This window comes from Aquarana catesbeiana, linkage group LG09 (assembly GCF_042186555.1).
Source record: "Aquarana catesbeiana isolate 2022-GZ linkage group LG09, ASM4218655v1, whole genome shotgun sequence".
In the NCBI taxonomy this organism is placed as follows: Eukaryota; Metazoa; Chordata; class Amphibia; order Anura; family Ranidae; genus Aquarana; species Aquarana catesbeiana.
In genome coordinates, this window is record NC_133332.1 from 202,879,830 (window position 1) to 202,894,840 (window position 15,011).

At 45.5% G+C, this 15,011-nt stretch overlaps 1 protein-coding gene across 10 annotated transcripts in view; it reads right to left on the bottom strand.

The window, feature by feature from the left end:
* The window catches only part of BRD3 (bromodomain containing 3), a 123,631-nt gene that overhangs the window by 46,380 nt on the left and 62,240 nt on the right, over positions 1-15,011 (bottom strand). For 8 of the 10 annotated variants that reach the window (XM_073599584.1, XM_073599583.1, XM_073599582.1 and 5 more), the window contains one exon: positions 2,242-2,469. In XM_073599584.1, coding sequence (XP_073455685.1) covers positions 2,242-2,469 — 228 coding nt within the window. The remainder of the gene's footprint in view (positions 1-2,241; positions 2,470-15,011) is intronic. The other 2 variants (XM_073599579.1, XM_073599580.1) reach the window with 1 other exon arrangement.

A 15,011-nucleotide genomic window follows, 5' to 3' on the forward strand; every position in this document is an offset into this window, starting at 1 on the left:
AATTGTAACATTCAATATCCTTCCGACAGGAAGGATATGTAACCTTTTCACTTTCTGACCAATTTTAAACACATGCGCTAAAATATGTTTTTTCATTTGAAGATTGAGTAAAACCCCAAAAGACATTTGTCAAGGCAAAATTAAAAATAATTTACATGCACATTTTCTCATGTTTTATACCTTTAAACATGCTACAAGTACAAAAAAGCTAAATGTTGATGTGCAAGAAATATAATGTGCTCCTACATTTCTCTCTGATATAACGTAAATCCTAAGCATATGTTGTCAGCCATGCTTAAAGTAAAACTATAGCCAAAAACTTTTTTTTTCATTTTGGAGGGAGTAACGGAGGATTATAACCCGTGAGATTTTTTTTCCCCTCTGTGTACCATTTCAGGAGATTTTTATTTACTTCCTCTCCCATAGCCAAACAGGAATTGACAGGAAAGCCTTGCAAATTGAGGGAATTCCTTGGGGACCCCCAGGTCACCAGAACTAGTTTTCCCATTGGAAGATATCTCCTCCATTACTTTTCTGAGGACAACCCCAAATTTGAGATTTTCTTTTACTTTCAATGTTAATGGTAAAAAGGACAAATTGAGACGGTGAATCTCCCTAACAGGTAGACAGACAGGTGTTCTAATCCTGCACCACTCCATCCAAAGTTATACTTTCATTTCTGATGGATTAAAAATGTACACATACACTTCCCTATTTGCTGTTATCCCCTGCTCATCTTCATAACTCCTTCTTGTGCACACGCAGAGAGCAAAGAAGTTACCAGCTTTTTCTGGCAAAATCAATAGGTAATGTTGTTGCACTTACCGAACAGATATAACAAAACAAACTTTCAATGGCATATTTAGCAGACCAAAAGGGAACAAACAAGAGACTTTTTTTTTCTTTAAGGGCTAATATACACTTTAATATTTTCTGAAAGCATAAAAACTATAAAAAAAAAAAAAAAAAAAAAAAGTATGAAAGGATGATAGCTGGAATTTATGTCCAACAATATTACAATATTTGATCTGTTTGTCAAACCTATATTTTCAGTAAAAAAAAAAAAATTAAAAAAAATTCTGATCACTTTTTACATTACAGAGGCTATTGCAGACTGACCAGTGCAAAACTGCTACTTTATAAGCTGCAACAGTGTCAGCCTCCTGTGTGTGCTCCTTTAATTGGCTGTTTGGTACACAGAAAAATTTACCACATCTGAAGAAGGTACATTGAAGAAAATTAAAGTGGTTCTAAAGGTTTTTATGTATTGAGGTAAAAAAAAAAAAAAAAAAAACTGTGTCAAAGGATCAACCCCACCCCTTTATACTTACCTGAGCCCGATCTCGATCCAATGTTGTGAACGAGAGCTGTGGCTCTCTGATCCCTCCCTCCTCACAGGGCGGATTTAAAGCACTGTTGCAGGGGGGATAGTGTGTACTTTATTTGGTTGAGGAAGCAGTTGGTATAGAAGGGACAAAAAAGATCAAAGCTGGCCAGTGTAAATAGAGCTTTTTAAAGGCAGTCAAAGGTCAGGAGAATGCAGTGGGAAGAAAAGTATAAAGTGATTAAGTTGTAATACCTTTCAACGGTTTAGAAAATAAGGACCTTCTGGATTCATCATATTCCCTATTTAAGGCCAGTGTCCTGAGTGGAGGAGGTGACTGGCTTGGTTTGGGTAGAAAACTATGGAATGGGCCATCAAGAGAGCCTAGGTGAAACACTGGGTTGCCAATGACTGGGTATAAAATTGTATGTATAGGCGAGAGGTCACAATGCATGAAACCCTGGGCACAGATCCTGATCCAGGGGCCTAAAGCAGGTGTGCCTTCAGAGATTGTGGAATATGGGATGTGGACCATGTTAAACAAGGGAAAGGTGGAGGTTTCATTGTTCAATGGACATCCATTGTTGTAGGTGCCATGCCTGCACCAGTCTAATATTCTAAACAAATGGCAGACTGTTTCTAGAAAAGTTGTGGAAAGCTAAAGTGCCATGTTTTTTTTCAGTAAACATTGGAATTGTTGTTTGAGTTTAGGGAACTTATGAGCCCATACAAACTCCGACTGAAAATCATTTTTTAAATCAGAATCCTACCCTAATTTTCTATAGTAATTTTACATAAAACAGATAGCTTATGTAAATTCAGTATTTCTACATTTACTAAACAGGAAGCAAAAAAAAAAATGATTAAATGCGTTGATGAAAAGCAAAGAATGAAACAAAAGCGGTTCACCCACAAACCTGCAGAAGAGTTTTCACAGAGTATGTTGTCCTCACCTGCTCCTGGAGCTCGGCCAGCCGCGTGGCTCGCTCTTCTTCAGAGTCAGAGCTGTCAGTCTCAGAGGAGCTCTCCTCACTAGTGTGACTACTTTCTATGCTTTTACTGACCACTGGAGCAGGGGCGGGGGGTGGGGCAGGGGCCTCCACAGGTTCATCTGGCATCTTTGCAAATCTCATCTCAAAAACATCCTGTGGTAAAAAAGATCAGAAAGAATAAACACCGTAAATTGCAGCAACAAAGCCCAGAAAGTCTGCATAGTACATGCATAGGAGAGTGATGCAACGCTCTCCACCTTATCCATTTAGAAAATACAAAACATTCTCTGAATGATGACCGTGCCAAGCAGCTAACCTCCTATATTCACAAGGCATCAGGATGGCCACGCCACACAAGACCCTGAAGAAAGTGGAGATCACTGGAGTATTGGTGCCTACTTCAGTAATTTCCAGATTCCAGGTGCATCAGCCAGGTATAGTATATACAGTGGGGACGGAAAGTATTCAGACCCCCTTAAATATTTCACTCTTTGTTATATTGCAGCCATTTGCTAAAATCATTTAAGTTCATTTTTTTCCTCATTAATGTACACACAGCACCCCATATTGACAGAAAAACACAGAATTGTTGACATTTTTGCAGATTTATTAAAAAAGAAAAACTGAAATATCACATGGTCCTAAGTATTCAGACCCTTTGCTCAGTATTTAGTAGAAGCACCCTTTTGATCTAATACAGCCATGAGTCTTTTTGGGAAAGATGCAACAAGTTTTTCACACCTGGATTTGGGGATCCTCTGCCATTCCTCCTTGCAGATCCTCTCCAGTTCTGTCAGGTTGGATGGTAAATGTTGGTGGACAGCCATTTTTAGGTCTCTCCAGAGATGCTCAATTGGGTTTAAGTCAGGGCTCTGGCTGGGCCATTCAAGAACAGTCACGGAGTTGATGTGAAGCCACTCCTTCGTTATTTTAGCTGTGTGCTTAGGGTCATTGTCTTGTTGGAAGGTAAACCTTGGGCCCAGTCTGAGGTCCTAAGCACTCTGGAAAAGGTTTTCGCCCAGGATATCCCTGTACTTGGCCGCATTCATCTTTCCCTCGATTGCAACCAGTCGTCCTGTCCCTGCAGCTGAAAAACACCCCCACAGCATGATGCTGCCACCACCATGCTTCATTGCTGGGACTGTATTAGACAGGTGATGAGCAGTGCCTGGTTTTCTCCACACATACCACTTAGAATTAAGCCCAAAAAGTTTTATCTTGGTTTCATCAGATCAGAGAATCTTATTTCTCACCATCTTGGAGTCCTTCGGGTGTTTTTTAGCAAACTCCATGCAGGCTTTCATGTGTCTTGCACTGAGGAGAGGCTTCCACTCTGCCATAAAGCCCCGCCTGGTGGAGGGCTGCAGTGATAGTTGACTCTCTACAACTTTCTCCCATCTCCCGGCTGCATCTCTGGAGCTCAGCCACAGTGATCTTTGGGTTCTTCTTTACATCTCTCACCAAGGCTCTTCTCCCCCAATAGCTCAGTTTGGCCAGACGGCCAGCTCTAGGAAGGGTTCTGGTCATCCCAAAGGTCTTCCATTTAAGGATTATGGAGGCCACTGTGCTCTTAGGAACCTTAAGTGCAGCAAAAATTTTTTTGTAACCTTGGCCAGATCTGTGCCTTGCCACAAGTCTGTCTCTGAGCTCTTCAGGCAGTTCCTTTGACCTCACGATTCTCATTTGCTCTGACATGCACTGTGAGCTGTAAGGTCTTATATAGACAGGTGTGTGGCTTTCCTAATCAAGTCCAATCAGTATAATCAAACACAGCTGGACAGAAATGAAGGTGTAGAACGATTTAAATGATGATCAGAAGTAATGGACATCACCTGAGTTAAATATATGAGTATCACAGCAAAGGGTTTGAATACTTAGGACCATGTGATATTTCAGTTTATCTTTTTTAATAAATCTGCAAAAATGTCAACAATTCTGCGTTTTTCTGTCAATATTGGGTGCTGTGTGTACATTAATGAGGAAAAAAAAATGAACTTAAATGATTTTTGCAAATGGCTGCAATATAACAAAGAGTGAAAAATTTAAGGTGGTCTGAATACTTTCCATCCCCACTGTACATAGTTACACTGGTCCAAGCTGGACCAATGAAAATATGTAAAAATATACCATGTCTGGAATTCTTTAACACTTTCCTACTGAAGAGAGGTTCATGTGGACTTACGTGACTCAACATGACAGTAATTACCCTTACTGCTAATGTGTCAGAAAATACTAGAGCCTATTTCAGGTGTTTAAAAAAAAACTAGGCTTTTTCCTAGTGTTTACCTGTAAAAATCCCTTTCTTGGAATACATCACCGAACACAGAGAAGTCATTACTATCTGCGTTATACGCCACCTACTGGTGTATGGACACTGGTAAATCAAACAAGAAGTCCTCCCCTATATGACCCCCCCTACACAGGAAGTACCTCAGTTTTGTAGCAAGCAATAAACTTCCCAGACAGGAGGGGAGGGATCTCTGTGTCCCGTGATGTAATCCAAGAAAAGGAGTTTACAGGTAAGCTATAGGAAAAATCCTATTTTCTTTATCATACATCATGGGACACAGAGCAGTCATTAATATCTGGGATGTGCCCAAGCAATGCCCTTGGGGGAGGGAGACACCATCGCAGAAACTGCCACTATTACTGTTTGTAATATGCTGAGACCAAAGGCAGTCTCCTCCATGTCCTTGACATCCAACTGGTAAAAACCCTGTGGATGTATAAACTTAAAGACCTGTACCACTGACACCTGATGGCAGATGGCCCAAGATACTCCCCCACACCCTGAAGAGAATCTCTCCCCAGAAAAAAAAAAAAAAATTGGATTTTGCCTTTTAAAACCATAGGGATCATTGATAAACTGGCAGATCCACTGCTAAACATTCAACCTGGATGCCGCCTGTCCTTCCTGGGCTCTTCTGGCTGCACAAATCAGGATTCCTGACCTATGCTGACAACTCAAGTAGACCCTGAGCATCTGATCTACCTCTAGAGTAGGTAGCGATCTTTCTCCTGCCGACTGTGGTTTAGTAGAAAAATAAAAAAGACACTCTCCTGATTCAAGTGAAAACTAGAAACCACTCTAGGCAATAGAGATGGATAAGGACTAACAGTCTACCAATTGGTTCAAAAAATGGCCTCTGCAAAGACAGCCAAGAGCAAATCCCAGTCCCAAGAACACAAGAGTGGCCTGAAATGTGGGACTATCTACGCTACACGCTGTATGAAGTATGAATCAAGTGAGTGAGAAACAATGGCCTCTGGAAAAAATGGATAGGGATGAACTTGAACCCTTAAATCCGGGGTCTCAAACTGGTGGCCCTCCAGCTGTTGTGGAACTACAAGTCCCATGAAGCACTGGAAGGCTGACAGTTATAAATATGACTCCCCACAGGCAGAGGCATGATGGGACTTGTAGTTTCACAACAGCTGGAGGGCCGCCAGTTCGAGACCCCCGCCTTAAATGGTACTTAAGGCCAATCTCCTTTCCCTCACTGACTGGAGAAAGGAAATAAAATTTCCCACTCATATTCTTGTGGGTGCCACTTCCTTGCTTCCACCAGGAAAAAAATATTTCCAAGTCCTGTAATCGAGGTTCCCTGAAACCAGCTTCCAGGGGCTCAACAGTGTGGAGATACAGGACTCAAGACCATTAGGTCCTGCTGCACTGGGAGTGTTCAAGGAGCGACCAGCTCAAGCCTCGCTATGTCTGCGTACCAAGTCCTCCTGGGCTAATTCAGCTAACACTATTATCAGTGTTCGCAAACGATGTGGCATTTGTCGAGACAGAGGGAAAGCATCAAATAAGGGAGAACTGGTCCCTAAGGTGTTACCAGTGCATCTGCCCCTATTTCCGGTGGGACTTTCGTCCCAGACACAACCGGTTCCCACTTGTTGTAGAACTTGGAATCCAGTAGATCCACTTGCAGAGTTCCCCCTGCCATTATTCTATACCTGGAGTATGTACTAGTGATAGAGTCAGCACTTTTTGTACCTGCAGAGGAATTTCCGGATTACACCTACAACTGGTTTGTCCTGGTTTGTCCCAACATCCAGAGCAAGGCGTACTGGCCTAAAATCCAAGATATTGATGGGCAGTATTTTCTCCTGTGGAGATCAAGGCCACTGAACTAATGCCACCTTCTAACCAACTGGAGAAGCTGGCATCAGTGGTCATCTTTCCTTATCGCTTCCCCACATTTCGAACCATCAACCACCAACTTTAGCTCTGCAATACCCCGGGAGCAGAGCCATCTGGCAATCCAAAGCCTGGATCTTCATGTTCCAGACAGAGAGAATGATCCTCTGCAACAGACCTGGAATAGCAAGCATGCACCTGCTTAACTGCACTTGGCTCCATACTAGTCCTGCAGGATTTAACCAAGTACATTATACTGGAGACAACTCCTTAAAGTGGTTGTAAACCCTTTACAACCACTTTAAACTACAGGCAAGCCTAATGCACTGGATATCTGCACTGTTTAGGAGATATCCCTGTATTTGCATGTGCCGACGTCATGCGGCACATGCGCACTTAAGCCAACTGAAGCAATGGCACGTACGTTCCGTTGCTTCAGTTGTAGTGTACCATTCGCGGCAGCTCCTGCGCGCATGCGCAGGAGTGACGTAATTGCGGCTCCAGCCAATCAGCGCCGGAGCCATGATACCCGGAAGCAAGCCCCGGGCGACATGTCTGTGGCCTGAGGGGGAGACGAGGACGGGTGCGGGGGCTTGATACTCGGGTAAGGGATTCAGAATGAGCTAGTATGCTATGAATATAATCCCGACTTGTCTGCCACACAGTTCTCCCATAGTAAGTACTCACACTTTGTTAGTATCCATTGGCTGCTGTTATGTCTCCAGAGTCCCTGCTGACCACATGGCAACATGGCACCCTTCCACTTCCGGCCTATATAAAAATAGGCCATACTGAGCGAGCCTGCGTCCTTTAGTGGATGGAGGAGAAACAGCAGCCCACAGGACTAAGAAGTACACAAGCATGATTAAACAGCACATTGCCCCCAGTGGCCACTGGGAGGGCAGACAGTAAGCAGACACAGTCAAGTCTTTTTTTTTTTTTGAATGAGAAACTGCAAAAATGCAGACTTACCATTCCCGCTGCAGGACTCTAAACATAACAGGAGTCCAATCTTCACCCATCACAGAGAGCTTTGTAATAAAAGACCTTCAGAGACTGGGTCCCCCTTAATCTGGGGTCCACACCCCTGGACCTGTATAGCACCCTGCAGGAAAGCACCTTGGTCAGAACACACACTGCACATGGTTCCATTATGCAGGAATCTTCTCTCCTTCCAATGAGGCTCAGGTACCATCCATTTTGGCTGACAGCTTTTTTGAATGAATCCGACTGAAATCCATGATTCTTAACAGAACCATCTCCAAGAGCACATGCATCACATCGGTGACCACCACCTAACAGACACTGTCGAAAAAAACGGAGGCACTTCCTGTGTAGGAGGGGTTATATAGGGGGAGGAGTTCTTGTTTGATTAATTTACCAGTGTCCATTCACGAGTAGGTGGCGTAAAACCCAGATAGTAATGACTGCTCTGTGTACCGTGATGTACGATAAAGAAAAATGGTTTGGGTTGGAATTTTACATTGTACAGTAGAGGACTTATAGTCATAGACGATGGGACATTCACAAACAATACACCAGTGTTAATTTAGTCGACTAAATGAATACTATTTTAGTCGACTAAAAAACGATTAAAACTAAAACAATTGGGAGGACTAAAATGAGACTAAAACTAAAATGCCATTTTAGTCAAAAGACTATGACTAAAACTAAATTGCAATTACTGAAATGTACTGGAGATTTAGTCGACTAAATACGACTAAAACTAAAACAAATGCAGAAGACTAAAATGGGACTAAAACTAAAATGCCATTTCAGTCCTAAGACTAAAATTAACACTGCAATACACTGAGGGAAGGGTAGCATAATAACAAACAGGTTCACACAAAACAAAAGGTCAACAGACTTAAAACTCAAGAAATAGCTTGAAGAACCTTGCAGTAGAAGCTTGCATCAGCAGAAGCCTGGACATCCAGTAAAACCCTTTGAAGGTATGAACAAAAGATCACGTGGCGACCTTGCAAACATGCAAAACTGATGCTTGTTGCTGAAAAGCCCAAGAACTGTCAACAGCTCTGGTGGGATTGGCATGGATAGGGAAGGAAGGAGCCCTTTCTTTGAGGTTATAAGCTCTGGAAATGAGCTGATGGACCTCCTAGCAATGGCAGAAGAGTTAGTAGGATGTTTCTTCTTGGGACCTTAACCGCTTCAGAACCGCGCTAAAGCCGAATGACGGCTACAGAGTGGAGAGCGGACCTACTTTGCCGGGAGGGCGTCAACAGACGTCCTCCCGTGCTCGAGTGGCCTGCGTGCCCCCTGCAAGGCGTGTGCGGCGCGCTCTGTGATCAGCGAGTTTATGAGACTCGCTGGATCACAGATCGGAGTAAGGGGTCGACCCCTTACCATGTGATCAGCTGTCAGCTAATGACAGCTGATCATGTGATGTAAACTGAGCCGGTAATCAGCTATTTTTTTCTCCTCACGGTGAAAGCGTGAGGGAAAAAAAAAAAAGAAAAAAAATAAGCCGATCACTGGCGGCTGTCAGAGGGACATTGGTCCCGATCAAGGAGAGCAGCCGCCAACTCATCTGTGCCGCCTACCAGTGCCACCTATCATTGTCACCAATCAGTGCCTCATCAACAGTGCTGCCCATCAGTGTCACCTACCAGTGCCAATCTGTGCCACCCATCAGTAGCACCCATCGGGGCCCACCAGTGACACCCTATCAGGGCCCACCAGTGACACCCCATCAGTAGCACCCCATCAGTAGCACCCCATCAGTAGCACCCCATCAGTAGCACCCCATCAGTAGCACCCCATCAGTAGCACCCCATCAGTAGCACCCATGAGTGACACCCCATCAGTAGCACCCATGAGTGACACCCCATCAGTAGCACCCATGAGTGACACCCCATCAGTAGCACCCATGAGTGACACCCCATCAGTAGCACCCATGAGTGACACCCCATCAGTAGCACCCATGAGTGACACCCCATCAGTAGCACCCATGAGTGACACCCCATCAGTAGCACCCCATCAGTAGCACCCCATCAGTAGCACCCCATCAGTAGCACCCCATCAGTAGCACCCGTCAGGGCCCACCAGTGGCACCCCATCCGTAGCACCCCATCCGTAGCACCCCATCCGTAGCACCCCATCCGTAGCACCCCATCCGTAGCACCCATGAGTGACACCCCATCAGTAGCACCCATGAGTGACACCCCATCAGTAGCACCCATGAGTGACACCCCATCAGTAGCACCCATGAGTGACACCCCATCAGTAGCACCCATGAGTGACACCCCATCAGTAGCACCCATGAGTGACACCCCATCAGTAGCACCCCATCAGTAGCACCCGTCAGGGCCCACCAGTGGCACCCCATCCGTAGCACCCCATCCGTAGCACCCCATCCGTAGCACCCCATCCGTAGCACCCCATCCGTAGCACCCCATCCGTAGCACCCCATCAGTAGCACCCATGAGTGACACCCCATCAGTAGCACCCATGAGTGACACCCCATCAGTAGCACCCATGTGTGACACCCCATCAGTAGCACCCATGAGTGACACCCCATCAGTAGCACCCATGAGTGACACCCCATCAGTAGCACCCCATCAGTAGCACCCGTCAGGGCCCACCAGTGGCACCCCATCAGTAGCACCCCATCCGTAGCACCCCATCCATAGCACCCCATCCGTAGCACCCCATCCGTAGCACCCCATCCGTAGCACCCCATCCGTAGCACCCATGAGTGACACCCCATCAGTAGGGCCCACCAGTGCCACCCCATCAGTAGGGCCCACCAGTGCCACCCCATCAGTAGGGCCCACCAGTGCCACCCCATCAGTAGGGCCCACCAGTGCCACCCCGTCAGGGCCCACCAGTGCCACCCCGTCAGGGCCCACCAGTGCCACCCCGTCAGGGCCCACCAGTGCCACCCCATTGATGACACCCTATCAGTAGCACCCATCAGGGCCCACCAGTGCCACCCTATCAGGGCCCACCAGTGCCACCCTATCAGGGCCCACCAGTGACACCCTATCAGGGCCCACCAGTGACACCCTATCAGGGCCCACCAGTGACACCCTATCAGGGCCCACCAGTGACACCCTATCAGGGCCCACCAGTGACACCCTATCAGGGCCCACCAGTGACACCCTATCCGGGCCAATCAGCTCCGCCTCATCTGCGCCCATCAATGCAGCTTTATCTATGCCCATCTGCGCCCATTGGTGCCGCCTCATCTGTGCCCATCGGTGCATATCAATGAAGGAGAAAAATGACCTGTTTGCAAAAGTTTATAACAAACTATGATACATGATTTTTTTTTTATTTTTTGAAATTTTCCGTCTTTTTTTGTTTGTTTAGCAAAAAATAAAAACCTCACTGGTGATTAAATACCACCAAAAGAAAGCTCTATTTGTGTGAAAAAAAAATGATAAAAAATTTAATTTGGGTACAGTGTTGCATAACTGCGCATAATTGTCATTCTAAGAGTGACAGCACTGAAAACTGGTCTGGGCGGGTGGGGGGGGTTTAAGTGCCCAGTAAGCAAGTGGTTAAGGGAGGACAAAGAGGGACTTTGTGAAGAAAGATGTTGCAACTAGGTAGGCCAAAAGCCAGATGCTGGTCCGGGCTAGACTGGAAGAATGCTAAGATGCTAGAATATTAGAATATTCCTGAGAGTTGAGAGTCCTGGTCTTACACCAGCAAAAGTAGGACTTTCAGGTGCGATGACAGATCCTACAAGAGGTAGCTTTTCTCATCTTTAGCAAGGTAAGAATCAGTCAGAAATGCCCGTATCTCCTAGGACAATCGTTTTAACAGCCACGCCATTAAAGCCAATGCTTGAGAAGCAGAATGGAAGTGAGCCTTGCGACAGGTGGTCTGGCCCATTTGGAAGCAGCCAAGGCTCATTCACCAGACATCAGTATGTCTGCTTATGAAGTTCTCCTGAATCAATGTGGGGCAAAAAGAACACCAAAACTGAATCTTCCTTTGCCTTGCGGAGTATTAAAGAAAGAATGCTCACTGGGGGAAAAAATACACCAGCCAGACCAAGGAATCACCAGGGCATCCACTGCAAGAGCCAGGGAAAGTGCCCATTTTTCTGCTGAATCTGGAGGCCATTATGTTCATATTTGGTGTTCCCCATTTCTGACAGCATTGTCAGGAAGATCTCCAGATGGAGGGGACTTCCTGAATCCAGGCATTGACAACTCTGGAAGTCCCCTTGCCAAATTTGCCTAGTGTGTAGATGCAGAGAGAGTTGGGAATGTGGTTCTTCACCCAAATAATAAGGCTTGGTTCCTTCAGACCTGCACAACTTCTGGTACCCTTTTGCTGCTTATGTAGGCAACCTGACTGTGTAACCTTGAGAGAGAGGTATCCAGTATATGAATGTCAGTCTTATGGCTCTCCGTTCCAGAATGCTGATGGAGAGCATCGACTCTTGTGGGGACCAGGTTCCCTGGACAGTCAGGGTATGGTAAACCCAACCTGTTACATTTGCGCCCACTGTTAACACCTTCCAGGGATAGGACAGCATAGAGTTACCAGATTCTAGGGCTGAGTTGGAAATCCACCGTGCCGGGGAGAATTTTTTTCCTGGTTGGACAGCAGTAGTGGGCGATCCAGAGATGGGCGATCCAGAGAGAGAGGATCCGCTTGTCCCACATTGTGAGAAGGTTGATCTGCAAGAGTCTCAAGTGGAACTGGGCAAGGGGAGCCTCCCCTAAAGATGCCACAATGAAGCTTAGAACCCTTCATGCAGCAGAAAGTCACAACATGCCTGGTTGACCTGAGAGTCACGGAACAAACTTTCCCAGGAGAAGGAAAAATTTTTGCCTGAGCTGTATACAAGCTTAGCCCCAAATAACCCAAAGACTTCTTGAAGTTGATTACCCATAGAAAAGTTTGAAGGAAATGGACTGCCCTTTGAATTCTGGAAAACAGGACTGTGGCTGAGAAATCTTCCAGCACAAGGTCTTCCAAGTACCCATGACATGGATGCCCTGAGATCTTAGCAGATCCAGGCTTTAGTACAGATGACAGCCAAAGACTGAGCAACAAATTGAAAGTGTTAGTCTCCTACAGCAGAGTAAAAAGTATTGGTGCACAGAAAAAGACAAAAATGTGAAGAGAGGCATCTTGGATGACCACTGATGCAAAAAAATCCCCTAATCTGAGAGGCTATGACCGATCTTGCGGAGTAACATGCATAATTTGAGAACACGCAAATATCTGTTCAGGGATTTTAGGTGCAGAATAGGCCAAATGTCTCTATTTGGCTTTGGAATTAAATAGGTTTAAGAACAACCCTCTGCAGGAACTGGGATTACCACTTCTTGTGTCTGAAGTTAATTTAGGGCAGCACCAGAGTCTGCTAGTCTATAAGATAAAGCTGGCAGATTGGAGGTTAGGAATAAGAGAATGAGCATTGATGGAAATTCTTTTTTATAGCCCCTGGAAATGACAGATTGTACCCAGAGCTTCTGGACATCTAATCTATACTAGTGCAATTGCCAAAAGACGTCCCCCCACTGCGGAGAGTGCAGGGCACCCTTCAGTGTGAAGTGGGCTTCTGGGAAGACTTGAAGGGTTTTGGGGTCCAGAGTTTGTGACAAAAGGATGGACCCGTTTTTTATTTAGAGGATGGCTAGATGGAATGATTTGAAAGGGTCAATAACCATGGTAGTAATGAGTTTAGGCTGTTTTGTTGTGGGGTAGGCTCAAGCCCACCAAACCTTTAACCACAAAATTCTGCACATATGCATTGCAGTGTCATCCTGGAGACCTGGTGAAGTACATTCTCTAACGCAAAAACACAAAATAACAGCGCAGAGGGCATGAGGTGAAATTGCCCTAGCAGAATAGAGTCCTCAACTCATCTGCCCAGTCCAGCCCGCAACAGTTTGACATATGGACATAGCTACAATGGCCGGTTGAAAGGCAGGGCCAGTGACAGCAAAAGTTGCCTTCATTAGGGATTCTAAACATCTAACAATACAATTTTAAAGGAGGAAACAAACTGAACAGGAATAAGGAGATGCTTGATGAGAATAGAAGTGGCAGGATCCACTAACAGGATACATATTTTCATAAATTCCTTTTCCATAGAATATACTGTAACTCAGCAAAGTATTTTAGAAGAACTAAATTTTTACACACTTGATTTGACCAATCTTCTTGCAAAGCACAAGGGAAAAGTTCAGACATTGTCAGCCATTTTGTTCTCATAGGAGGTGGTTTGGGCCAAGGAGATTTCAATGCTGCTAAGCCAAGGCTAGTATGCACCAAATTGTTAAGCTCACAGTAGAAACAATATGACAAAGTCTTAGATTGTACTTCATAGCATGAAGGAGAAAAAAATTCCTCTAGAGGCTCCCCGTCTGTGTTCACCTTTCCTTTCTCAATATCTTCTTAAAAAAGGTGAGGCAGTTCACACACCAGAAAATATTTAGGTGGTGGAGGGGTAGAAGAGTGCTCTTGGGCCCTGGAGACTGAAGGTTATAGAAAGGCAGAAAGTTTTCCAAATAAATCAGACATAACTGCAGTGAATCTGACATAGTCAGATAAACCATCTGTTGTGGGCCTGAGAGGAAGCTAGAATTAAATTAAGTGAGCTGGGTCAATATATGACCTTGCTCCATTGCAGGTGAACTGCTATCACCCTGAATATTTCACTGGTTTTCCTCAGGTAAACTCTGTCTTACCATACCAAAGCTGCAGGTTCCCAGAGGGGAACAAACTTAACCAATCATGGTGGGCAGACGCCCTAAGGTAGGGGAAGGCACCTTAAAGAGGTGGAGATCTACCTGAACAACATGGGAGAAGTCAAAGATCACCAGTGTTGCCTCCTCACACAAATTATAAACCTTTATTTGCTTACTACTGTTTCGCAATTGCGTGCATTGCACGGCAATCATGGGTTTAAGTGGTGAGGAGGCAACACATCACCTCCTCACCACCTGTCAAACACACTCAGATCACTTTTTATAGGAGCAGCAGTGCCTGCTCCACTTATGAATGAGCTCTTAGTTGCATTCGGCAGCTGCATTCTTAAGACTTGTTCACATGTAAAAGCCTGTGGTTGAGCTGTGGTTTTACCGTCCCCAGTCCCTACCCCCTTAGCTGCAGAGCAGCAGCCAAAGGTGTGCACATGCTGCAGCAGGAATTAAGCCCCCTGTTGCTTTTGGTGCATGCTACCGCCTGCCAATCGTGACCCATTAAAGTAAATGGGATCACTCAGCATGGGACAGGAGCCAGCACTACAGAGGAGGCACCGGCTTATGTGGCTCTTGTTCCCTAGGACAGCTCCTAGTAGTCATTCAGCATTGCACTCTGTTTGATGCTCTGGAATGATGGGTCAGCAAGCCCAGACTGCAATCTACCAGTCATCTCTCCGCGATCTACATGTTGCTTTAGGGTCTGGGTGCCAAAGGAATGGAGAACAGTCCTGGTCCTGCATAGCATCCTGCAGCGAACTACACTTGTTGCACCATTTTCCAAGGTGAGCGCCAAACACAGTGTGCAGTGCCTGAAGCAAGCAGGCCAAGACTGACCAGGTACAGTTCCCAAACGTACA